This window comes from Pyrus communis, chromosome 13 (assembly GCF_041283825.1).
Source record: "Pyrus communis isolate YQ-2024b chromosome 13, ASM4128382v1, whole genome shotgun sequence".
Classification (NCBI taxonomy): Eukaryota; Viridiplantae; Streptophyta; class Magnoliopsida; order Rosales; family Rosaceae; genus Pyrus; species Pyrus communis.
Window position 1 is genome coordinate 25,093,968 of NC_142577.1, and position 25,847 is coordinate 25,119,814.

The 25,847-nt window shown below is 38.1% G+C and overlaps 3 protein-coding genes and 1 long non-coding RNA gene across 10 annotated transcripts; 2 read left to right on the forward strand and 2 right to left on the reverse strand.

Annotated features, from left to right (window-relative positions):
- Positions 1-1,933: 1,933 nt before the first annotated feature.
- LOC137737168 (ultraviolet-B receptor UVR8) lies at positions 1,934-6,093 on the forward strand. Of its 6 annotated transcripts, none has more exons than XM_068476563.2 (7): positions 2,018-2,371; positions 3,069-3,111; positions 3,244-3,521; positions 3,624-3,973; positions 4,083-4,484; positions 4,802-5,186; positions 5,552-6,093. In XM_068476563.2, the coding sequence occupies exons 3-7, from the start codon at positions 3,297-3,299 to the stop codon at positions 5,792-5,794; spliced, it is 1,605 nt and encodes a 534-aa protein (XP_068332664.2). In that variant the 5' UTR covers positions 2,018-2,371; positions 3,069-3,111; positions 3,244-3,296; the 3' UTR covers positions 5,795-6,093. The 6 variants fall into 6 exon arrangements, with proteins under 6 accessions (XP_088538552.1, XP_068332664.2, XP_068332665.2 ...); XM_068476564.2 differs by having other exon boundaries at positions 2,019-2,371; positions 3,069-3,137; XM_068476562.2 differs by having other exon boundaries at positions 2,019-3,137.
- Positions 6,094-10,875: 4,782 nt separating this feature from the next.
- On the reverse strand, positions 10,876-12,857 carry LOC148691997 (uncharacterized). The gene is made up of 3 exons (XR_015954907.1): positions 12,626-12,857; positions 12,440-12,528; positions 10,876-11,881 (listed from the first exon to the last, which is right to left on the reverse strand). It is a non-coding gene; the product is annotated as an uncharacterized LOC148691997 (long non-coding RNA).
- A 5,179-nt stretch (positions 12,858-18,036) lies between these two features.
- Positions 18,037-20,330, forward strand: LOC137737059 (putative pectate lyase 5). 2 transcript variants are annotated; one of them, XM_088682943.1, is made up of 4 exons: positions 18,037-18,226; positions 18,624-19,361; positions 19,597-19,758; positions 19,871-20,330. In XM_088682943.1, the coding sequence occupies exons 1-3, from the start codon at positions 18,117-18,119 to the stop codon at positions 19,751-19,753; spliced, it is 1,005 nt and encodes a 334-aa protein (XP_088539069.1). In that variant the 5' UTR covers positions 18,037-18,116; the 3' UTR covers positions 19,754-19,758; positions 19,871-20,330. The 2 variants fall into 2 exon arrangements, with proteins under 2 accessions (XP_088539069.1, XP_068332510.1); XM_068476409.2 differs by having other exon boundaries at positions 18,039-18,226; positions 19,597-19,735.
- A 1,607-nt stretch (positions 20,331-21,937) lies between these two features.
- LOC137736696 (T-complex protein 1 subunit epsilon) lies at positions 21,938-25,598 on the reverse strand. The gene is made up of 9 exons (XM_068475927.2): positions 25,249-25,598; positions 24,507-24,825; positions 23,836-24,184; positions 23,559-23,691; positions 23,381-23,433; positions 23,095-23,197; positions 22,683-22,849; positions 22,481-22,594; positions 21,938-22,365 (listed from the first exon to the last, which is right to left on the reverse strand). The coding sequence occupies exons 1-9, from the start codon at positions 25,445-25,447 to the stop codon at positions 22,195-22,197; spliced, it is 1,608 nt and encodes a 535-aa protein (XP_068332028.1). The 5' UTR covers positions 25,448-25,598; the 3' UTR covers positions 21,938-22,194.
- Between the last annotated feature and the right edge of the window lie 249 nt (positions 25,599-25,847).

A 25,847-nucleotide genomic window follows, 5' to 3' on the forward strand; every position in this document is an offset into this window, starting at 1 on the left:
TGCCATATGAAACTACTATTTTCGTCTCATTTAGACTCACACCCTATTTTCATCAATTAAGTCAAATAAACGTTAAATTAAAGTGTAGTATGGACAATTCGTTGCCTCCAACTTGCATGCTAAAACCATCCCAATTCCATTTTCGATAACTCTAATTCAAACCCTCGTCTGCCTCTCTTGCGAATTGGTGTAGAATTGTAGTTGCAGCAGTTGGCAAAAACAAATAATGGGTTGTGTTTCAAAATCCAATTCAAGCTGCTCGTTCAATCCAAAAGAATGGACGAAAAGGGTTGGACTGAGATTAAATGAGACGAAAAATAACAATTTTAAGGGACAAAATGAAACAAAACCAGTTTCAAGAGATAAAATAAGACTAAATAGCAATTTCTAAGGGCAAATAAATTATTATGCCAAAAAAATGTTTTCTTTTTTCCCATTGAACTTTTAAAGTAATTTTGTGCAAACTTATAGTAGTTAGGTGTTTTCGTAATTTTTATAATTTATGACTATTTAAGTTAGAGGCACAGGTGATGGTCATGCGCTAGGTAGATGAGCACTAAGAAGTAATGCATTGGGACCATTTATCTACGAATTGGGTAGAAAAAGGTTTCTCAACTTATTGTCTTCAAGCTTCAATTCCTTCAAGGAACCGTAGAAGTCAAGCTATGGTAGATATGAACTTTAATTCTGTGAGTCATCCCCTTGAACAGAAAAACTACATGCAACTAAAATACTAACGTAACGGAATGTATGTTATTAGATGCTTTAACTTATCAACTACTATCTTAACGTTCTAATTGTCTGCAAATTCGATCACCTTATAATGTGGACCTTGCGAACCTTTTTTTTTTGTTAAGGGTATCAATTGGTGATTTCGTTACGACAGTCTACCTTTTGGGGGACAGGTAAGACTAGCCAAGAATTGAATTTAAAACTTGTTGTATGGAATACAGGCCTGTAATTTATTCTCTTGTGATGGTTTGACATTGCCAACCCTTTACCCTCATGTTTTATCGAGAATTCTTGCAATGCCAAATCAGGTGTTGGAGAATAACTTTCACAACTAGTAATAGTTTAGCTTTTCGACCTGGTCCCCCAAAAAAGCACAAACCATGGCCCGTTACTTACAACTTACAGCTCTCACTCCTCAATGACGATTGAAGGTTGTCAACTACTATGATTATATATACCTCTGCCGTCGACTAATTTCTACTTTGTTTTCTTGGACTAATGGAAGAGAGATCGATAATGTAGAATGCTAAGTTGCCTAATTTCTACTTTGTTTTCTTGGACTAATGGAAGGGAGATCAGTAATGTAGAATGCTAAGTCGCCGCATAATGTTACACAGGGATTTTGTGTCTCTACATTTAATTTCAATTCAAAAACGTATTTGTGAGACATTATATACGTGTTGTTGTGATAATTAGAAGGAAAATGAATTTTTGCTTGTCCTGTACGTATATAAACACTCTTAACTGATTGAACCACAAACACCACAATCTCGTTTATATATGTATTAGTGAAGTGGTAATGTTAAATTAGAATTAAAAATGATTAAAATTACAGTCCTAATTATATTGGACTTGGGAGAAAACACACGGTACCCTCTACTAATATGATTTCAAAATGTCTTAAACAAGAACCAAGTAATTTTATATTGTCACCATTCGTGTCTAAAGCAACCAATTAGACTTTCAAAATAATTTCAATCAAATAAAAAACTTTATGAGAAGTCAGAGAAAATTTTCAATGTACCAGAATACGATGTATAATACAAATTATTGTAAATTATTTTTTTTAAGTAATTAATTACTTGTAATATAATATCAGATGTACCGAGCTGTATTACCGAAACACTAAAAACAATCTCTCCCTATCTTGTTTGCGATAGTTTTCACCTTGGTTTTCGTAAAACCATAGGAATTAGTTGGAGTTACCATCTCCATAGTCAAGAGGAAGAAGCTGACGTGTAGGAATGGGCATACTACAAATATATAGTAACTAGAAAAGCTTTATCACCACCCAAAAGCTAATAAGAGAGAGATAGAAGGGAAGAGAGTCACCTCCCAAAATCCCCCCATTGAAAAAATAAAAAAAACACAAAAAACTCTCAACTATTTGTTCATATATTCATCCACTCTCTTTCTCCATAGACAAAATCCAAAATTCCCATTCCCTTTTATCTCTATAAATCCTTTGAGGAATATCCCATCCCACTCTCTCTGCCTTTTGATCAAAACCCCACTTCTCTGCTCTTTCATTTGATCCATTTTTTGCTGTTTTTGTCTTAAGAAAAAACGTCAAATTCTCTGCAAATTTGTTGACGGATGCAGATGATGGGTTTTCAGGAATCGTGGGTTGCTCCGATATGTAATTCTTCGTTTCCTAGATGTTGGGTCTCGATCTCTGGGCCGATCATAATGTAGAATTGACAAAGCTTGTTGAGCATGTGATTGTGTTCTGTTTCTGCTGGATTCTGTCTCTTTGATTACTTTTGATGTTTGATCAAGTTTTTGTAAATGGTTTTTTTATTCCTCCGATGATTTTCTGATCTGGGTTTGTCAAAAGTTTTGATTTTACAGGACAATTATCTGTAAACCCCTGTTATTTGTATAAAAATATGGAGGTTGGTTTTACTTGCCTAGGTTATTTTGATCGGGTTAATCTGACCCGTATCAGTAAAAACGAGTTTACATGGATTAAATTTTGTATTTTGATGTCAAAACTCTTTCCTTTTTTTGGTTGTCTTTTGCCGGTGGGACTATCCATTTGTGGAAGACTAGTATTCTTCTCCTCAAAGTTTCCATCTTTTGGTGTTCCTCAAGTTTGCTTTACTATTTTGAGGTTTGGGGTTTCTTTGTTAACCCCTCTTGATTCGGAAAGTCCGAAAATTTTCAGGTTTTGGTCTGATCGAACTGTGATCAAATGATCGGGTTGTGAATTTCTCTGGTTTGTCGAATTTTGCAGATGTTTGATGTTATGACATGTTGATAGGACATAACTTGTTGCATTATTTGTTCTTGCACTTGCTGTCATGTTTTATAGGTATGTTTTTTTTTATTTGTAGGTTTTGAGACTTGAAGTTGTTGATCAATAACATAATTATCGAGGTAGATACCGCAGCGTAGATTATCTGGTGAATAAAATTAGCAAGAATGTTTGAAAATTTAGATTCTAATGTAATGTTGGATGATTAAGAGGAGTAATTTAGTAATTGTTGTACCAATATTTCGTAATTTCAGCAATTTAGAACTCCTTTGCAAAGCTTGGCCACTGTGAACTTTGGCAGTGCCAAATGGATGCCACTGCGAGCGGAACCCCAACTATACAATACCATAACATTCCTGACCAGCCAATTACCACTATTGTTGCCACTCCTGTACCAACATTTGAAAGGCGGCAACGCCATTGCTCCGGGACCTCCACCCCCGGAGAGTTCCCTTTAGCTGCAAACCCCTCCATTGTCCTCCATGTCCTTACTGCCTGCAATTTGGATCCTCAAGACCTTGCAAAGTTAGAGGCAAGTGACCTTTTTTTCTCTACATTTTGGTAATGCAGCGGTGTTTTAAGTTTTTGGATTTATAATGCTGCTGGTTTGTATTTGGGTGTGTGTGTGTTGCAGGCAACATGTTCCTTTTTTAGGCATCCTGCGCACTTTGCTCCTGACTTTGAATTGTCCATATCCGAGCTAGCTGCCCTGGACATGTGCCGAAAAAGAGCTATATTTAAGCCAATGACAGCCGAACAGCGTCAAGAATTGAAGCAAAGATGTGGGGGTTCATGGAAACTTGTCCTGAGGTTTTTGTTGGCTGGAGAGGCATGTTTCCGAAGGGAGAAATCACAGGCAATAGCAGGGCCCGGTCACAGCATTGCTGTGACTTCGAAAGGAACTGTCTACTCATTTGGCTCAAACAGCTCAGGACAGCTCGGACATGGCACAACTGAAGAGGAATGCCGGCCTAGGCCAATCAGGTTGCGAACTCTTGACTCCTCCTCTGATCTGATTCTGTAAAATGCAGGAAAAAGGAAAGAGAAATAGTTGATTTACACGAAAAGTTGATGGAACTCCGTTGTGTTGCAGATCTCTGCAAGGCATTCGAATTATTCACGCAACTACTGGGGCTGGCAGGACAATGCTGATCAGTGACGCTGGGAAAGTTTATGCCTTTGGAAAGGACTCTTTTGGCGAAACTGAGTACGGGGTTCAAGGATCAAATCTTGTTACCACTCCACAGTTAGTTGAGTCTTTGAAAGACATATTTGTGGTACAAGCTGCAATTGCAAATTTCTTCACGGCTGTGTTGTCAAGAGAGGGCAGGGTTTATACATTTTCTTGGGGCAGCGATGGCAAACTTGGTCACCAAACTGAGCCAACTGATGTTGAGCCCCATCCTTTATTGGGGGCACTTGAGAATGTACCTGTGGTGCAAATTGCAGCTGGATACTGCTACCTTCTTGCTCTGGCTTGTCAACCTAATGGCATGTAAGGATTATCTGTCTTCATCAGTTTGCCTTGATAGCCTTGAGCATTCTGATTATATCGAACAATCAGCTTTTTCGGAACCAAAAAGAGTTGTTCCAGAATCTTGTTCACAATTTTTGAGAATGTTACTAAAATTAAAAAAATTATTGGGAGCCTGTTCAAACTGTTTTCTCCTAAAGCATTTGATATTACTCTTTTTTGACGTATTCATGTTTGTTCCTTGATAAATCCGAGACAGTTTCCTTTATTGTAGTCTTTGCGTTAAATCTTTTATGAAAATTATTATTTGCTCATTTGTACGATCTCGAAACTTTCAGGTCAGTTTACTCTGTTGGCTGTGGCTTGGGTGGGAAGCTCGGACACGGTTCAAGAACCGATGAGAAGCACCCCCGACTTATTGAACAATTTCAGGTTTTGAACCTTCAGCCGATGGTGGTTGCTGCCGGAGCTTGGCATGCCGCTGTGGTGGGGCAGGATGGACGTGTCTGCACCTGGGGTTGGGGTCGTTATGGCTGCTTGGGTCACGGGAATGAAGAATGTGAATCAGTTCCCAAGGTTGTGGAAGCATTGAGCCAGGTGAAAGCGGTGCACGTTGCTACAGGGGATTACACAACCTTTGTGGTTTCGGATGTTGGTGATGTGTACTCATTTGGTTGTGGAGAATCAGCTAGTCTTGGACATAGTACTGCTGCCGATGGACAGGTCTTGTTTATTACCGCTCTATTTCATATTTCATATGGTAATTGAGTTAGTTTCCAGGTTGCAGTAAGGCTGTGCCCCTCAACTCACATTGCAGAAAGTCAATATATGAACTTCATAAATCAGTGAACACGAATTACTTGTTTCAAAATGGTATCAAATTGCTGCACATCATCTTACATCTGTAGAATGACTTCACCATCCTAGAAGAGATTTGACACTGTTTTCGTCGTAGATATAACTCACAAACTTCTTGTTGCGAAGTTGTATTATGTGACTGGTTATTTGTTGGCTCCGGTTTGTAGGATGAAAGGTCGTCCAATTAACCAAGTTTCTGAATCTTATTTCTTCTGTTGCGTCTCTTGCAGGGAAATAGGCATGCAAATGTGTTGGCACCAGAGCTAGTGACATCGCTGAAGCAAGTGAATGAGCGGGTTGTACAGATCAGTCTCACCAATTCCATATACTGGAACGCCCACACTTTCGCACTAACCGAATCAGGGAAGCTATACGCATTTGGGGCCGGAGACAAAGGGCAACTAGGCATTGAACTTGTTGCCAACCAGACCGAAAGGGGAAAGCCAGAGCTGGTCGATATTGATCTCAGATAGAGTTCATCAATATCGTCGGCATTCCCGGCCACACCATAATGCTCTGTCCTCTAATTTATCATCATAACTCATTGCATTTGATGTTTGCATTCCCATGTCTATTGTGTACATAGAAACAAAAAATTGTGAAGTTTAAAGGTTATTAGGTTAATAGGGGCCTAAACCAGACTGCTCAATGGTTGTTTATATCTGAAAATTTGGCTTGCTCTTAGGCTCCAGGTAGTTGTTGATAGCAGATGATACATTTGTCAAGGTTTATTTCATGACTTATTTTATCTCAAGATTAAATTTATAATTTATCTGCTGGGGTGGAAAGTGAAAACTGGGGTTAAGTGGCAATTTTCATGCATCACTTTCCCTTTTTCTTTGAGCATTGTGACGGTTGAGGTGGCTTGAGTTATCTTTTGAGCATTGTCATTGTTAATTGTGGGATCACTAAACTAAGTTTTCAGTGGGGAGCGAGAGAAACTTACATGCAACTAGAACGTCAATGTGTCAATGCGCATCATGCGTTTTTAACATTTTTACATAGCATCGCATAATTAGTTTGAAATATTGGCACCTTGGTGTTCTAGTTGTTTAGTTGCGTGCAAGTTTTCTTAGTGGGAAAGAGAATGGAGTGGTGAGAATTGACTGTCAATTTAAGTATGCCAGCCGGTCATTCTTGACTCCATCAATTTGGCATTACTAGTTGCTGGATTTGGATGGCTATGAATTGGGATGGGAGGTTGGTTTGTGATTTCTTGTACATGATGATGGCTAACAAACCCGCAAAGCAAAGCAAAGTGCTAAAAATTGGGGGCCCAACCTAGAGAGTGGATGCCCTTCTAAGAATTAAGGTCTGATTTTATCACTTAGTACTACGATCAAGTAATTTTCTTCTTCACTTGTAAGTGAGAGGTTTTAGGTTTGATTCTCGCAAAAAGTAAATTTGAACCACATTATTGCTAGTTCATTGTGAGGAAGCCCATCCCGTCCTTTTTAATGTAGATAGTATCTTTTTTTCCTTTTAAAAAATAAAAAATAAAAAAAGAAAAAAGAAAAAAAGGTCTGGCTTTACTTCCAATAATTAATCACATTTTTATAACTAATCACTTTAATATTATGCTTAGTTCCAGATTTACGCAACAAGGTTCGACATTGGTTTAAACACTTAAGACATTGATGTACATAGGTGAATAGCCATATGCATTTGAGCTATGGGCGGTGACCTCAACTATTGTTGTTTGGTTGTCATTCAGTACTATGGTCTAGTGATATTCCTCTTCACTTGTGAGTGAGAGATGTTAAGTTAGAATCTCATGGATCATGAATTCAATACCAAATTAGGTTGCCTATTGTGTGGTTTAGCTTAATTCCCCTCTTCCCTTAGTGTAAATATATCGTTGTACTAAAAAATAAAAAAAACTATTTTTGTTTGGTCAGATGTATTAGTGTATCAAACTGTATTTTCGGTAAATTAGAAAATTTCTCTTTGTTTGAAAAATGATTTATGCACATCTTTTTTCATCTTCTACACCCCTTTTTAATAAAGATCCTTTAACTCTTATTTATATTTTACCATTCAAAGGCTGAAACAGAAAAGAATATGGCAAATCGAGTATTTGAATATGGCTCATATTTGAGTGGGATTTTCGTTTTAAGGCACATTTGAAACTCCAATCAGGAATTTTATTGTTAAATTGTGAATTGAGTTGCACCCACTTCCAACACTAATTTAAGCTTTTTCTATGAAAATTCTATTTTCTTATATAGTTATCCATTTTTATAAAATTTTCATTTTCCATTTTTTCTTTGTAAACTCAATCATTTGAACCAATTGAAATTGGATTATCTTCTAATCCAATGTTGGATCGGACTGAAATTTATCTAAATTCAGCTGAACAACACCAAATGATCATAATTTCACAATATGAATAATAAAGTAGTCCTCTAAGAATTTATTTATTTATTTATTTTTGGTTACAGGGGGCCTAAAGCCCAAGTGGGACCATCAAACAAAGAATGACATGGCATCAGTTTAAGGGGCTTACACAAACATCTCAGTCCTACCAACTTCAGAAATAACATGTAGTGGCAAACCAACGATTGAAGGAGGAGGGACGTCCAACACAGTACAACCTAGATTCCTCAAAATTTTTAATTTTGCTAAATCTTCAGCCGCCATATTCATTTCCTTATAAATATGACTTAAATCACATTGATCTAATCGAGAAATCAAGTGATGACCCTATTATTTATCTGTATCTAGAAATTAGAATGAAAGAGGTGATACATTATCATTTTTTAATAGGATGATACATTATCATTTTAGTTAAGGGATACACAAAAAGGATGGAATGGTTATGGTAACAATAATGCAACTATGACTTCTAGTTGGTTGGGAAAAAAAAAATACAATAAAACAAATATCAAGGGGAAGATGTTCACATCATTAGTTTCACAACTTAGCACATGATCCAATCATTATTTGATTATTAAATTCTATTAACATATATTAAGGAGACTTTCTTAAAAGGGGGCATTCTCTTCAGTTTAACGTTAATTCACGTTTTAATGTTATAAAATATTGTGTAAAAAACATGAGATGAATGAGAGAGTCCCCTCGAGTTCTCAGCTGGAAATCATGACTTATATAAACATTATGTATTATTGTAACAGGATGAATTACAATTCTCTTAAACGTATGCGGTATAGATCACGAATTGTATATGTCATGTAGCTGGCCGCACCAATCGTGTACGACTTCTATGCACGACAAGGTCTCCTTGTACCACAAGAAATGAATGCTTCAAAAATATATTATTTGTTTAAGGTTTGCTAGGATCCAAAGAAAGGCATATGCTTCAATAAGATATCATTTGAGCTTCAAAGAAAGGGCATATGCTTCAATAAGATATCATTTTATTATCTATTGAAAGTTCCAAATGGTAAGGGAAATAGTTTTACTAACCACTTTAAGTAGTGATGAAATGAGTTTAAATTACAAAATTTGTCATTGTAAATAAATTAATCATACGTATTTAGCGACAATCAATGTTGTGATGATACTCATCGTTAATTTAGGGCAGTGATTGGTGAGAAAAAAAATACACCGAATAATAAGCAAGCAACTTCTTCAAGCAGGGGCGGATGGAAGTAGGGACCAAGGTGGTCCTAGGACAACCTAAACCCAAAGTCCGAAAGTTATACATACGAAGGTCTTTTGAGGATCCTTCCAATGTTTGGTACAAGTCCCTTTTGTACCTACTAAATGTTTAATGTAATGCATACTAGGCATATCTCAACAGGTTGTGTCGACAACACTCGACAAAATCTCTCTATATCACTCATCAGATCCTTTCGGCATATGCCGTTATCTTTAACACGTGTGCAACATGGTTTGGTTGATGACAACAAGCCTAACAAACGTTCAAAGAAATGTCTCAATGAATAAGTTGAATTTTTTTTTTAATGCTTCGCGCTCAGTTTCTACTTGTATTTACCATTGGAACCCCTAATGTTCAAACTCTGGATCTGCCACTGCCTTCAAGCATCCTGTCTTTTGTTTAATTTGTTGTACCAAGCTGTTCTTTTTATTTATTTGTTGCCATGATGAAATTCGCACCAAGTTCGCGAATCCCTATTCATTCTGTCCATGGCGTGTGTGAAAGAATATGTTGGCATGTGATGTGCAGGAGACTTGGTTGTGTTATTTGCAGAATGAAACAACACTAATCATGGAGTTTTTTTGACCCTCGGACTCAGAGAAGCCCCGGTCTTAAGGGTGTTTGCCTACAGCTACTAATAAATCATGCACCTTAAGCACCTAAACGAAGACCCAATATTATATCATATTCATATTAATCCATTTTTTTGGGAAATTTAGAAAAATAACCAAATTTCCCTAAATAGAATTCTAACCACCATTTTAAATTTTCAATAATTAACCAAAAGTTGCTATGAAAATACTAATACACCCTTAAAATAAGGGTTTCTTAAAAAAAACCAAAAAAACAAAAGGCTAGGCTGTCTTTTACCGCCATCTCTGTCCTTTCTGCAGTATAGACAATAATCCAAAATCTCAAAAACCCAACCCACACATCCCAACCCAAGCACAGCCAGCCACGACATGCAACACGATCCTTCTCTCTTCCTCCTCTTCCTCTTTTATACTATCACACATATCCTTCGTTTAGTTCCGAACCCCCAAAATTTTTTCGACCTCCTCCACATGAAGACAACTCTCACTCTCAGTCTCGGTCAACTTCCTCCTCTACTCTCCAATTTTTGATTTTCAACTACGACGATGTAATCCTTGAGTTCGAGCATTTGCACCATCAAGCTTACAACGAGACCTTCACTCACTTCAGTGTCCGCTGCCCTTCCTCAACATCTCAGCTCCTCAATTGGGACCTCCACTTCTAAGATTAGCTCCAAAACCAAATCGTTGGTGAAAAGCCCAAAATGCAATGGTCCCTATCTCTTTTTCTCTCATTTTCTCCAAAGGTTGAACTTTGGATTTTGTTTTCTTCTATGATTGAATTGGGATTTTGGGTTGTTTAAGGAACTTCAAGGAGCACGGGTGGCTTTGAACTTATTCAATTCTACTTCGAATCTCCTTATCTTAATTGAATCTTGCTTTATTTAATTTCCATGGATGACATTTTTTTTTTTTTTGGTTTTTTTGAGAAAACTTTATTGAAGGTCTATTAGTACTTTCATATCAACTTTTGGTTATAATTATCATAAATTTAAAAAGGTGGCTAGAATTCTATTTAGGGTCCAAAATTTGGTTAGTTTTCCAAATTTCCCTATCTTTTTATATTATACAAAGATATATGTACACAGCGGGTGGTAAAATAAATTAGTATCAAAATCATCATTCACAAAATATATTGTCACATAAAATCTCTCATTTATAAGTAAAGATAAATCGACAAAACAATACTACGTATTATGTAGTTTTTTTTTTTTTTGAACAAACGATAATATCTACTGACACGCCTAACCCCCGATATCCTCCAAACACCAAGGTAGGCACGTGCTGGCCGACACCCGAAGGTGACGAAGCTATACTAACATGTATGAGAACTACGATGAAAGAATGAACACAAATGAAACTCGTAAATTTAACTATAATGAATATGCAATTGTGGAACATGTTCAGAGCTTACAACTAATTCAGAAAATTGTAAAAGGAATATTATAAGACTGTGCGAATAAAGGAATAGGTCCTACGCCGAGAGGACTTAAAGATATTGATGTGGGAATGCCTTGACTCCGGGATTTTACGCCTCGATTTAAGTCTTAAGGGGGCTCAAAACAAAGCATGAGTGGACCAAGTTTATATATAAGTAATACTAAGACAGTTATTATTCAACGTACTAACCCCCAGTTTTAGAAAACTCATATAGCATAATAAATAATAGGTGTTCGAAAAACCCTAACATGCCATAAAACCTTCGTAAAATATATATCATATAAAATGTGCTTAAGAGTGGTATCACAATCACCCGACCGAAGCCATATATAAATATCTTCCGCATGAAGGCACTACATCGCCCAGTCGAAGCCATATATAAATATCTTTTGCCAATAGGCACTACATCGTCCGCCCTAAGGCATATATAAACCTTCTGTCCAAAAGCACATATAAATCTTCCGCCCGAATGCACTACATCGCCCGCTTGAACCACATATGTCATTCGCCCAAAGGCACTACATCGCCCGCCTGAAGGCACATATATCATTCGCCCAAAGACACTACATTGCCCACCCGAAGGCACATATGTATGAATATCCACTAAGTAAGCACAAAAAATCATGAACATAATATTTCCAAAATATATCTCATCGGAGCTCAATAGCTCAATTATCATATTCATAAATATCTGACTAACATAAATTCGCTAAAGCATGATATTTCATAAAGTGAAAATCCAATTTACTCATAAACGTTTCATAAAACGTAGTCATGAAATCATGCTTTTCATGTATGCATTTCTAGTAATAAAATCATGCATTTTGGAAGGGGTCCACTCACAGATACTTTGTCATCGAAGAGCCGTGCAACTAGAGAAGACGGAAACGCCACTAACAACGCACCTAAACACATAAAGGGAACAATTAATAAAATTCTACCAAAATGATTGAATTTGGGAAAACAGACGTCATAAATGGATTCAGGACGTCAAAAAATATAAGGGGGGACCTCGGGTACCCCCACACGCTGCCACGGGGCGGCGGCCCGGAAGGCCACACACCACTACGTGTCGAGTTGGGTTGCTGAAAAGTTGGCCGGAAAAGTTACCGGCGGAGCACAGTACCTCCGCACAAAGGCGCATGTGCTCATTGCGTTGACCTAGGAACCCGTTGGGTCGGGTTGGATCTGGGTTGGGCCGGTTTCTGGGCTTGGTTTAGTGGGCCAAAGTTCTGGGTTGGGTCGGGTAGTATGGTCCAAAGGTTTGGGCTGAGTAGCAAGGTTGGGTTTGGATCCGATTACTGGGTAGCGGGTCGAGTCAACCCAGTTTCAAGCTGGGTTGGCCGGTTTCCACGAAAAAGAAAGCCAGAGCTTTCCAAGCTCCACTCAACCCCAAATCTCAACTAAAACTAGTCATACAATATACCAAATTGAAGCCCAAGGAACAAGGAAGAATATTATACCTCTCACGTGGCCAGTCATGTCAAAAGTTGGCCGGAAAATGGCCTGCAAGTTTCGGGTTCTCGCTGGAATCTGGGGAAGTATCCCTGAGCTGGTTTTCCATTGTTTTGATGTCCAAAACACGAACGAAGGAGTTAGTATTCAACAAGGGACGAGGGAAATATGGTTCAAAGGGTTTAAAACCTTACCCTCGTGTCGAGAAGTCAAGAAACTCGCCGAAGATAGCGGCTCTACCGTGGTGGTGATGTTGCAGGGTTGAGAGGGATGAGAGAGAGTCCACATGTGGTGGTAAGTTGGGTGTCTTGTCATGGATGTGGTGGCTTCAGGTGGGGCATGCCATTGCACCATCTCGATGCTTGCCGAGGAAGAAGGGAGAGAAATGAGAGTGAACTGGGAGAGTTTGAGAGAGAGAGAGAGAGAGAGAGAGAGAGAGCTGTGAGCAACCATGACAACATATCTCCCAACCAAAGTGAAATTACCAAATTACCCTTCCGTTTTGTGAAAATCCAGGACAGGTCATTACATCTACACTAAAGAATCAAATATAAGATCTCTCTCACTTACCCGTAGTATTAAGTTGCACATATTATGTAGTTATATGTTGAATTATACAAATATCAGTCGTATGGAGTTTCAAACGCCACCAGTTACGTAACCATGGCCAGGCCGTGCATGGGTCAGGATTCACGGGCGGCGTTCGTTTTAACTTTTAACAGTGAAATAAAATTCAGACTCCAGAAGATACAAATGCTAGCTACTGGACAACCCTGCAAAACATACAAAAATACGAGAGTGATTAATTATTAATAGTTATATATTATAATCCGTAATTGGACGACCCTGCAAAGTTGAGGATACACATTAATTAAGCATTTTTATTAACTAATAATATTTGTTTATGAGAATCCGAAGTACCGTACACATCGCTAATCGAATCTCTTACGTACAGTGGAGACTCGATTGGACACAGATAATTTTCGATCGAGTGACTCCTCTGCTGTTCAATTATTTGGTTGAAATATTGGAAAACAAAGAAGCAAAGCTTTAATTTCCTTCCCCACACATGTTCTTTCCCTGTAGCTGTGAGCAATTCACATGCTTGTTCATACGTAGACCCGGTTGTGGTACTTTGCATGCATTTATTTATGGGAATGTGAGTCTTGTGAGACACGTACATACGAACGTACGTGCATACGTAGGAGGATCGATCTTGTTTTCTAGCTAGCTAGAGTGTCGGTAACGAAAATGGATCTCAGTTTTATTAAATATGGTACAAGATTACTAAATTAAATTGTGACAATTTGTTAATGCCCTAGTATGAGTGTGTGTGTGTGTGTGTGTGTGTGTGTGTGTGTATACATACACATATATATATATATATATGTGTGTGTGTGTGTGTGTGTGTGTTCTATAGAAGATGAGGCCTATGTGAATGTATTGCAGATGTGAAAAGTTCTGAAAGATGGAGCATAATCTCAATAAGATAAGTAGATCAGAAAGTTTTGAAAGAGACTGTTGTCAAAGAGGAACCCTACATAAATAAAGGGGCTGCAGTTTGTGAACGGGAGTTAACCCTATCAACCCACCAAATAAGTTTGGTCCCTATAAAGCAATTTTTCAGACTATTCTTACGTGGTGTCATAATTTTATTCAAATTATAATATGTTTGATTTTTGTTAATATCTTAAAAATATGAGGCATATCAACATTATCGTCTACTGATTATAACACATTGCAACCAAGTACTCACAAAAAATTTAAGAGTTGCTTGATCAAATGAGCCTAAGAAGCTATAATCCCCAATTAGGGTTTTCCATCGAGGCAATTAAGGGTGAAATATTTTCTGAGCTGGCTGTAAATTTAACACACACAATTAGGTAAGCAATTTTTCAATGTGACCAGTACACGGGGTGGTACACCACATGTCACTGTACAAATGGTGTGATATGTGTGCTAAAAGATTAATAACTTAAAAAATAAAATTTCCCACCGTGGTGTACCACTTGTGTTCCCGTCACAACTAAAAATTTCTCGTTTTCTGAGCCAAAATGATTGGTAAGCAAGAATCAAGATACTTAATTATGTCACTTGTAGTGATTTGCCAGATGGCAATATCAACTCCCTGACACGTGTTGAGTGGATGAGCATGTGGCCTAACAGTAGTAGTCACCACACTCATAACTCTTCACCCGCACACAGCAATAAGTATTTCTGGATGGAGATCGACTCATGCAAATGGCAAAAAATGGGATTTGCCTTTTATTGTGAGTGCATTTTATATTTGGTCACCACCCTTTTTAAGTTTTGAGTGGATTTTTGCTCATTACCTAAATTATTGGGCATCATCACCATTTTAATTTTCAGTAATTTAATTTATCTATAGATTATTGTACAAATTTTTAGTTTTAAGAATGAGTGATTGTCCTTCTTCGACCAAAATATAAACTCATAAAATGACAATTAATGCAACTAATTATGCGTAGGGTTCAGATTTGATCGAACACTGGGGGAATCTAGTTGAGGAGAATGATCTCCAAACCCTACATTATTTCAATGAGTACTCCATCTTCTTCCCCATCTTCAGTCCGTACCGCGAAGACCAACAAGTATTGTGCTTCGTTGCATGGTAAGAACTCATCATCCTGCAAGCATGAACCTTCATTTGTTTTCTCAACTTTAACATATATGATAGTGGGACGGCAACAGAAAACTTAATCAGTGCCATTTTTAGGAGGGTCCTCTAGATTTATAATATTTTGGATCTCAAGAAGTAGGTGCAGAAAACGATTGATCGAAAAAATATTTACCGTTCGCGAGTATATGACTTCGAATGATAAAATATTCTCCAATAGTGACGCACATGAGGATCAATCATATTTGTTTTCTTTCCTGTTTCATGAGATCTAGAGTAATTATAGTGCTCTCTTTCGAAGAAAGGAAAAAAAGAATAATATCATACGACTTCTATGGATCCCACCGCCTCATATGAGATGGACAAAGGTGAAGTTGAAAAAATAGTTTCAGTCCCCAGCTAGCATTTGCTTAGAAAAGTAATAATGCATTTCGTATTAATGTTGGTATTACAATTCGGTATATAACTTGGTTCTTCATGTCAAAATTTCAAAGTCGAGCCAACATATCATTTGTAATCATATTTACAAAGTCTTCCTGAAGCCACTTGCCAACATCCCAACAAATGTTGAGTTTAATTTAATAGAAAAAATCTTTGTACGATAAAGAGTAGAATCATTCAATATAAACTTTGATTCATTCTATCAAGTTATTGATGTGGGATGCATTCTTCAACGCTTCCAACTTTCAAATTTGATCGTTTTAATTCTAGTTGTATATATGTAGCCAGCTAGCCGTGAATTTTCATATTAGTGTAGTTGCTTCAGGCCAATATCAAAATGGAAAAAGAAAACCCTAACTCCACATTGGCGGGTACAGTTCGGTACCGGATCAACTACCAGCATTAACGACCCCAGATTCTGAGAATTGAATATCAGAGGGTTCAGATTTGACCCCAAACACCGTGGGACTCACCTCCAGAAAGTTTAAGGGAACAAAGCTCACATGGGAGAACGTGGCTACCCTACAGAAATACGCCACGTCATCACATGGAGGATAGTACGGACCACCCATGTGGTCTCGAAGGCTAAATAGGCCCCACTCCATTGTCAACAGATTTTGTCATCATGAGTTTTTTGGCTTATCTTAATTTCAGTGGGTGCAAAGAGAAAAGTTGGTGTACAGAAATTCACATCACCCTTTGTTATCTTCTTCCACAAATGTTCTCAATTTCCAACGGTTGAATTAAATGAATTAGAAAAGATTAAAAGATAAAAACTAATACGAAATGTGTGAGAAGTAAAAAAAAAAGTGTGAATAACATCATCCATTTACAAATTCAACATACAATAATAAGACCATCAATGTCTGAATTCATTTTCGTTTTTCACTGATTGTAAGTAAAAGATCTTCAATTGGAGTTGTATAAATAGAGAATTTGAAATCTAATTATAAGTGATATGTTATGTCGATGTGATTTAGTCCAAATCTCGACTCTTACTACCTTTTTTTTGGGTTGAATAAAGTTTAGAGAGAGGGGAGGCTACCCATCCTAGTGCCAGAGTATACCACAACCTTTTTGGATGACTTACAAAAGGGGTCCTAACCTCTTTTTTCGATTTTTACAGAGCACCACCAAGAGAGATTGTCGATAATGAGACTCGAATCTTAACCTTGAACTAACGAAGAAAATGAGCATTACCAACTCAATCAACCTTCATTAGCACTCTTACTACCATTTCTATCAAACCCTAAACACATATGTTTTTTAATGCAACCCTAAACTCATGCTACAATTAGGGAGAGGAAACTTTTAGCAAAAAAATAATAAATTAAAAAAAGGAGGGTGAGATCATCGCCAAATTGCCACATGCAACAAGGCACAAAAGTCAATCGGGTATTTATACATGATCCTTTATCTAATTAACTTTTCCCACTATCAGAAAGAGAAGAGCTAGATTCAAACTTTACACAACCCACACACCATTAGATTCTCTTATGTGCTCACCACACCATTGTACATACTCTTTGCACTCCAAACATAACATGTCAAAATTGTTTGGATGCCTAAAGGGACCCGAGGACCAACGTTACTTTTTACCATTTCACACTTCACTACGAGTTTGTATCTTCGTATTTGAAGTTTTATGTTCGATCTATATTATTCAAACATTATTTTCAGCAGGACGATGGTAATGCATGATGTGATTTAAGAGAGAGTTAAGAGACAAAAACTTAGCTGCAAGGCACTAAAATAAGAAACTATTAATATGTCATCGATGGAATGGCAATAACAAGATGCAATAGAACTATAGAAGCTTGCTATTTTTGTGAAATGAGATGGAGAAAGAAGGGAAGTTTGTCTACAAAATTTACCGCATCATGCCATGCCGACACAAGTTTCATCGAGAAAAGTGTCGGTGTACAGTTCGGTAGATAAATAATGTATCTCTTGTTTTCTCTCGCCCTAGGGTTTTGGCTAATATTACACCCTTCTTTTCAAGAATTGCATGTTTCTTTTCGTTCAAAGGTTGGTCATAAACTCTTTGATTAAACATTTTAATTTAGGTTTGGTTCTTTGTAACTTGTTGGTTTTGGATACACTTATAAAGTCAGTAGGCATCAAGTTCGACTCACACAAAATCGTAGAATCGTCACCCAAAAACAAAAGCATTATGGATTAGTATGCAAATCAGCAAATTGGATTGCAAAAATTCTTTTAAGATAGATTACTTGAGGAAAATGCTAGGAAAATCATTTTTTCGACCATATTTTGTAGAGTGATTGATGATTGATTTCCTTCTTTAGTAAATTAAAGAAGAAATTTAACTATCAAACGTCACATTATAGTTGATAAAGTATGATTTAAAAAGACAATCTCTCTAACGTCACTCATTACTTAACGGCCAAACTAGCGTAATGGGATCCTTTGAATCATAAATGATGGATGGATGGCCCCACATACCATCACATTGTATAATATTGAGGTTCTTAAACCCCTTCGCCCCCTATATATAATCTCACTTTCCCTCAACTTCCTCACAAGTATTCTCTGCCTACTCTGTTCTCTCCCTGCTTTTGTTTCAAGCAGAGAAGTAGAAAGAAATTATGGCAATGCCACTCTCCCTTTTGCTGATCCTCTCTCTCCTCCTAATCCCAACAACCATTTCCTCCTCCCCAGTCAAAGATCCTGAACTGGTGATGCAACAAGTACAAGAGTATGATCGATACTCCAACACTAGCAACGTTAAAGATTGGGAAATAATTTTCGCACTCTTGTTTTATCATTATGCACTTTTGCTTTGTCTTCAATTCTCTTTTGATTTACTCAACCCAACAGTTTGAGTAAAAGAGAGGTGCAGTGCATGAGAGAAAAAAGGGTGCAAACATCATTTTTCTCATAGTTATTTACTTAGTCTTGCTAACAGACTATTGATAGTGTGTTAATATCATCGTCACTAATAAAACGTATGGACATGCATTTGTTACATTTTCGAAAATATCGACACATCATCAACCTCATCATGCACAGAGAGTTTCTGATTATTTACTCGAGTAAAAGCAGGTAATTACGAACAACGTGTACTTAATTTTGGGTATTGTCTCTTTTTACAGGAGCATCAATGCCTCAAGGAGAAATTTGGGTTATCTTTCCTGTGGCACCGGAAACCCCATTGACGACTGCTGGAGGTGTGACCCCAACTGGGAGAAGAACCGCCAGCGGCTAGCCGACTGCGCAATCGGGTTCGGAAAGCAGGCCATTGGCGGCAGGGACGGTAAAATCTACGTGGTCACGGACTCAGGCGACCATCCGGTGAACCCTAAACCCGGAACCCTCCGATACGGCGTGATCCAAAACGAACCGCTCTGGATCGTATTCCAGCGTGACATGACGATCAAGCTGAAAGAAGAACTGATGATGAACTCCTTCAAGACCATCGACGGCAGAGGAGCCAGCGTCCACATTGCCGGTGGGCCCTGCATTACCATACAGTACGTGACCAACATTATCATCCACGGATTAAACATTCACGACTGCAAGCAAGGAGGGAACGCCTACGTGAGGGACTCGCCGGAGCATTTTGGGTGGCGGACGCTTTCCGACGGAGACGGGGTTTCCATTTTTGGTGGTAGTCATGTTTGGGTGGATCATAACTCTCTTTCGAACTGCCGTGACGGGCTCATCGATGCCATCCATGGTTCCACTTCCATCACCATTTCTAACAACTACATGACGCATCATGACAAGGTCATGCTCTTGGGGCACAGTGATTCCTACACTCAGGACAAGAATATGCAGGTCACCATTGCATTCAACCACTTTGGAGAAGGCCTTGTTCAGAGGATGCCAAGGTAACTAATCAATATATAATTACGGGTCAGTGGAAAGGTGAATCAACAAGTTTTTTTTTTTAAGGAAAACTACTGAAAAATATTTGAAAACTTAGAGTTTTAATAAAATAAAAGGTGAAGTGAATAGTACCAGAATTGACTTTTTAGTGTAAAAATATGATTTTTCGTTAAAATGAACAATATCCGGAGCTTTTCGTTAAAGTTCCTTTTTTTTATTTTTTTATGAATTATGCAGATGTAGACATGGGAACTTTCATGTGGTGAACAATGACTACACCCATTGGGAAATGTATGCTATTGGCGGGAGTGCTTCTCCAACCATCAACAGCCAAGGCAACAGATTTCTAGCACCAAATGATAGATTCAACAAAGAGGTGAGCAGTGAGCATTAATTCCAGTAAGGCAAAGAATAATTTCAATTAATTACTGCAACACATTAAATTTTGTTCAGTATAATTCTTCTCGAAATCAAGATTTTCTAAGGTGAAAATTTGAATTACTTTTTTCAGGTCACCAAGCATGAGGAAGCGCCACAGAAGGAGTGGAGCAAATGGAACTGGAGGTCCTCGGGAGATTTGCTGCTAAACGGTGCGTTCTTCACAGCATCCGGTGCCGGAGCATCTTCTAGTTACGCCAAGGCATCGAGCTTGGGTGCAAGACCGTCGTCGCTCGTGAGTTCACTCACTGCCGGAGCTGGTTCGCTCAGGTGCAAGAAGGGCTCGCGTTGCTGACCATCACAGGGAAGGATAAAATGGGAAAAATAAGACCCACTGTAATTACAGCAGCTAGTGTTTTGATTTTTCTTGTATATCAATATCGGTGTTTCGCTTTTAACCTTTTGGTAATTTTCAACCTTGGCTTTTCACCTTTGAGAATTATGTGTAACTTTTTCCCAGATGTCTTGATCGTGAAAGAAACAAGGCCAAAGTGTTGATATAATTGAATATGAAATGAAAGCAAAATTTCGTACTTTTCTCTTGAGTTTTTGAGTGTTACCGACTGTGTACTACCATATTTTATTTACATAATGAGAGAGACATACAACTAGTCGTTGAAACTCGGGGGATATGCATTGAGGTTCTAATTTGAAGAAGAATTTGCATGGCATAAATATCCCACGTTTGTTTTATTAGCACGAGACATCGTTGTGACGCTATAATGCTAGAGTGTCACTCACATGGGGTCGGTGCAGTGGTTACGGATGAGTTGAGCTAAAGTTGTGAGCAAATAAATGCTCTCACTGGACTGAATTTATGGGGCCATCATCTTCTTCTTCTGCAGACCAAAGGTGGATGATTTTCAACAGGATATGTACGTGTTTTGACAAATTTGCAGAACATCCAAGCGTTTGATCAGATCACGTTGCCTCCATCCAATCCAACAGCCACAAACAACCCAAGTGCTTACAATTAAATTTTTTGCCCCCAGTTTGCCATAAATGTTGCCACCACAACTCCTAATCGACCCATGTTATCACTGTGCCCTCCACAATTGCAAACTATATGGTCGGCAGAGTTTCATTTAGAAATGAAAAATAAAGGTTAAATAATCAAAATGATCATTGAGATTTGCATAACACATTATTTTGGTTCCTGAGATTTCAAATCAATATAAATGGTTCCTGAGATTGTCCACCATCCATCATTTTGGTCATTCCGTTAAAAACTCCGTTGAGTGTTCCAGAGCTCTTGGCCGGAAGTTTGGGCAATTTTCAAAGCTCCGAGACACTTAACGGAAGGACCAAAATGATGGATGGTGAACAATCTCAGGAACCAAAGTGATATGTTATGCTAATCTCAATGACCATTTTGGCTATTTAGTCAAAAATAAATAAATAAATGGGGCATTACAGCTTTTTCATTCCCCACTACTTTATTTCTGAAGTTTAATTCTGACTTTAGGGGCCTACTATACGGCAATGTACCGTGTATATTCTGTTCTTTTGTATTTTAATCGTACATTCAGCAGTTAAATTAAGTAAAAATTTCATAAGCTTTTCTGATTATGATGTTGGACGCAGATATAAATCTTAGAAGCCACACATGGAAAGATTGGATCTTTATTATCTAAGAGTTACAAAATTTGCTATGAAGACAAAATCTCAAGTCCCAATTTTTCACATTCATCAGACATTGAGAGCAACATGCACATTGGGAAGACTGACAAATCATGAGCACGATGGCATCTTTTCTATCGACTGGCATTGCGGTGGATCTACAAAATAGACAAGGAGCTAGAAAATAAGAAAGCATTTTTTCATTTTTCTTGAGTGTTCAAGTACGATATTGATTTATGAAGAAGGAATACGTGTAACTAACAATAACCCTCGATTAAAACTTTGTCGGAGATTTCAACCTGAACTAAGGAAAAAAAAAAGTGTCCCAGCCCAAACACTCCTAAAAAAAAAAACATAAAAATTACGTCGGGAGTTTCCTCAAACCAAGTTACTTGATTATCTAACGCCAAGCTCAGGCTCGCTAGTCGATGTGGTGGCTAGAATTGGATAGAATGCAAGTGAAAAACGAAGGTCAAGTTCCAAAATTCTTCCAAGCGGAAGGAAATAAATGGATTGATCGTGCAGGAAACTTATTCGTTATGATTCGCACAAATAGATGAAGTGATACAAGTTGATGTCAATTTCTTCCAATTCTTCACCAATCACTTGGCCTACCTCACACCAATTAAACAAAGGGAAAGAAGAGCGATCATGCTACAAACCACTCCAAATTCTACAAACAAGTTTCCACAAGCGAACAGTATGTCCTTAAAGAGTCATTCAAAATTCTGAATCAAGCTAAAAAAATTACAGAAATTCATCCCCAGGTAAATCAAACTAGTAATCAGAGGGGGAAATAACATCATCGATTTTTAGTATCATCTTCACCACCTGTGTTGCCAATAAGATTTGCTGCTGCTTCCCGATCAAAGTCTCGAAGACATTCTGTTTGCGCATATCATTTGTGCCAACATCGTTGCAGTCTATTCCGTAGTAGGGAATGTTCTCCTGCATTAACAGTTCAAATTAATGATCAAAATTCAGAATCGCAGCCATACAAAGAGAGAGAGAGAGAGAGAGAGAGAGAGAGTCGAGAATAGATTGGCTATCATGCTTCATTTACCTTAATCTGCTCGGCCTTCACTGCAGATAGCGTTTCGATGGGTTGAAGGCCACTATTCTCTGCAAGCGCCATAGGGACAGCATCCAAAGCATCTGCAAATGCTCTAATGGCATACTGTGGAGAAAAGGAAGATTTGATTATAACATGTTATTTAATACTTTATAAAAGTGCAAAGAAAAGAGGGAGGAGACTATCTTCATACTTGCTCAACTCCTGGGTATCGGTCTGCTGCTGCCTCTACGGCAACGGAGCAAGATATCTCTGCTGATCCACCACCATAGACAATAGAATTGTTGCGGATGAGATTCCTAGCAACACAGAGGGCATCGTGGATGCTGCGCTTAGTCTCCTCTATCATCATTTTGTTACCTAATGAGTCCAAAGAAATACCAAAACCTCTTATAAAAACTCTAAATTAGGCTTGAAGAATAAACATAATCACAGAAAAGGATAACAAAAAGGCAGGCTAGTCGAAGGGTTGCAAAATCTGTTAGCCATACATAATATTCATTTCATCAGGTGACGCTACCTAATCTTATTGACATCATTTTCACTTAAGCGAAATGCTGAGTCACTTTGGAAGTACCAGGAAAGATACAAGTAAAGAAACCTACCACCACGGATAAATATGGTCACCGCCTTTGAATTTGCACAGTGTTCAATGTACAGCATGCGATCTTTAGTTGTGCCAAATGATTTTTCGCGAACTATACCGGCCTAGTGAAAGAAAAAAAAACCACAAGTTAGGGTTCTTATGTTTACAAGAATGGAATGTATATGGACAATCGGATATCAATCAAGAAAAATTAAAAAAAAAATGTTGGAAAAATAACTACTTGTTATGAAACATTGCTTGCTAATTATAATTAAATAGCAAACAATATACTTAAAGAGCTATACCTTTCCTAACTTCTCGGGTGTCAATTCTTGGAACCTGGGCACAATTCTTCCTCCTACAAATAAATAAAGACATCATTTTTTTGGTGGAGAATGATGACAAAATAGTATAAAAACCATAGACTGCTAAAAATTATATACCAAATCTCAAGTTCTATAAAGTCTTCAAAATAAGGCATACCTGTAGCTATTGCAATTAGTTCCAACTCCACACCACCAACCCATCTGACAGCAGGCAAGTTCCTGTGCATCAACAGGTGATTTGCTTCATCATCAAACCCCCATTGACAGATGACCAAGGTAGCACCGACATCCTGCAACCAATGATTATCCATAAGTACCCAGATGACATAGTAACAGAAAAGCATCCTTAATACCAAGATAACCAAATTGTAGCCATGAATTTCAGAATTTCTTTAATAGCGATAACATTATGCAAGTAGGGGATGCAATCTGACCTTGCATTTTTGGACCATGTCGTCAAAGTACTTCTGTTCTTGCAAACGTAGAGTCTGAAACTTCTCCACTGTATCAATATCAACCTTATGTTTTGTCTTTGGCTTAGGTGGCTCAAAGGGACAAGTCAAGATAGCAATTTTTGCATCTTCAATATGCTTTGGCATTTGTGGATGGCTCATATCCTTGTCAATAAGAATACCATATACCAGCTCAGTATCTTCCAACTTACCCCCAACTTTCCCCTCTACTTTTATCAAATCTAGGTTCACATCCTTCCTCTCTAAATCTGCAACAGCCATAACTGCTTTCACAGCAATCTCAGCAAGGTCACGCTTGCACCGGTTCACACTACAAAATGAACAAGAAAATTTTAAATTCAAGCCAATAATGGAATGACAATAGAAGACACTTTAACGCAACAATCTATTAAAAATTTGCAAACGCAGACGGAGAGCGGAAGAATAACATTATACTATTACAATAAATCACAAAAATTATCCAACTCGTCAAAAAGAAAGTGTGAGCTTTTACCAGATTATACAATTATCCATTATATTATGATGACAAAAACCATCGTATAACAAAGTGGTGAAGTAAACTTACTATCATAATTCTGACTAGACAGCAGCAACGCACATAAGTAAAAAGTAAATCTAAAAGTTTCACTTACATCTTGGACGATAACGTGGTCATGCAAGTTCCAACCAGAGGCTCTATATTATCCAGATCAAATTCAAATTTGTGTGATATATGCTGCAAATGGTCGAAAGCTATTCTAGATGCCAATTCGTATCCCTCTGCAACGCGTATGGGGTGAATACCTCGCTCCAACAGCCGCTCAGCATGCTCTAGAAGTGCACCAGCCAACACAACAACTCCAGTTGTCCCATCACCAATTTCATAGTCCTGGCTCTGGGATAGTTCAACCATCAGCTTCGCAATCTGATTGTCGACATCCATCTGCTCCAGAATCGTGGCACCATCATTTGCTGATATATGCAAAAGAAAGGTAAGTTAAGGTAACACAAAGGTTATCTCAAAGCCAAGATTCCAAAGCTTATACTCCAGATAAGTGGGTGCTCCCACGCCAAATAGCCATGTTCACACTACAGGGCAGGTATAATTATAACCACACGGGCACGAAGATGGGAAAAATGACAAGCGCCGATCAGAGGTAAAACACACACTAACCCATTACTCAGAAAAGCATACGAACTTCAAGATTAGCATTTTCAAACTGAAAAAGATCATGCCAGACAAAATGAAAGGGAATGAACCCAAATCACAATGAACAGAAACAGAAGCACATAGATCCACACCCAAATAAAAAACAAAAAAACCAAAAATGCGAATCAAGCAGAAACAAAAGCTTCATATTCTGTGCGAGTAAGAGAGAGAGGAGAGATACTTACTAACAGTGATTTCGCCATCGGGGCTCTGGAGCATCTTGTCCATGCCCTTGGGTCCGAGGGAGGTCCGGAGGATGCGAGCGACGGCCTTGCCGGCAGAAATGTTGGCCTTCTGAGCATCGAGGCCGCGCAATCGAGACTTCTGCTCCTGCTCCCTCAGTATTATGAACGGGCGCCCGTACTCATCGAACGCCAACGCCATTGCTGCACCACCACTCTGTTACCAAATCCGATTCACTTGTTCCTCAAACCCTCACTGCTTTTCCCACTTCCGTTTAGGTCGAGGATCTTCGTCTGTGTTTAAGCATCTGCTTCTAGGGTTTGGGGTTTGAGATTTTGACTGTTTGAAGTGGGCAGCCCTCTGGATGTCGTGTTACTTAACAAAACACTATTGGGCTTCGGCCCAGATTGGTTTTTTTGGCCCACTCTTTTTTCTTTTTGTTATATTTGAGCGAATTCACAAGGGCATATTTATCAATTTGTCTTCCGAATTTGTATAGAGCTGTTAATTTCACTTAAACTTTAATTTTAGCAGATTACCATCCTAAACTTTTTATAATTAGCCAATTTTCCCCCGACCTAGATTTTAAAAAATTTCATCC

Bases quoted from the DNA above. Each gene is read 5' to 3' on its own strand.
- LOC137737168 (XM_088682426.1), top strand. From the start codon at position 3,297: ATGGATGCCACTGCGAGCGGAACCCCAACTATACAATACCATAACATT. The intron at 3,522-3,623 runs GCAAGTGACCTT...TGTGTGTTGCAG, and splicing joins AAGACCTTGCAAAGTTAGAG to GCAACATGTTCCTTTTTTAG. The intron at 4,485-4,801 runs GTAAGGATTATC...CGAAACTTTCAG, and splicing joins GCTTGTCAACCTAATGGCAT to GTCAGTTTACTCTGTTGGCT.
- LOC137737059 (XM_068476409.2), top strand. From the start codon at position 18,117: ATGGCAATGCCACTCTCCCTTTTGCTGATCCTCTCTCTCCTCCTAATC. The intron at 18,227-18,623 runs GTATGATCGATA...CTCTTTTTACAG, and splicing joins GTGATGCAACAAGTACAAGA to GAGCATCAATGCCTCAAGGA. The intron at 19,736-19,870 runs GTGAGCAGTGAG...TACTTTTTTCAG, and splicing joins ATGATAGATTCAACAAAGAG to GTCACCAAGCATGAGGAAGC.
- LOC137736696 (XM_068475927.2), bottom strand. From the start codon at position 25,447: ATGGCGTTGGCGTTCGATGAGTACGGGCGCCCGTTCATAATACTGAGG. The intron at 24,185-24,506 runs GTAAGTGAAACT...TTCATTTTGTAG, and splicing joins ACCACGTTATCGTCCAAGAT to TGTGAACCGGTGCAAGCGTG. The intron at 22,366-22,480 runs GTAAATGAAGCA...CTGTTAATGCAG, and splicing joins TGAAGGCCGAGCAGATTAAG to GAGAACATTCCCTACTACGG.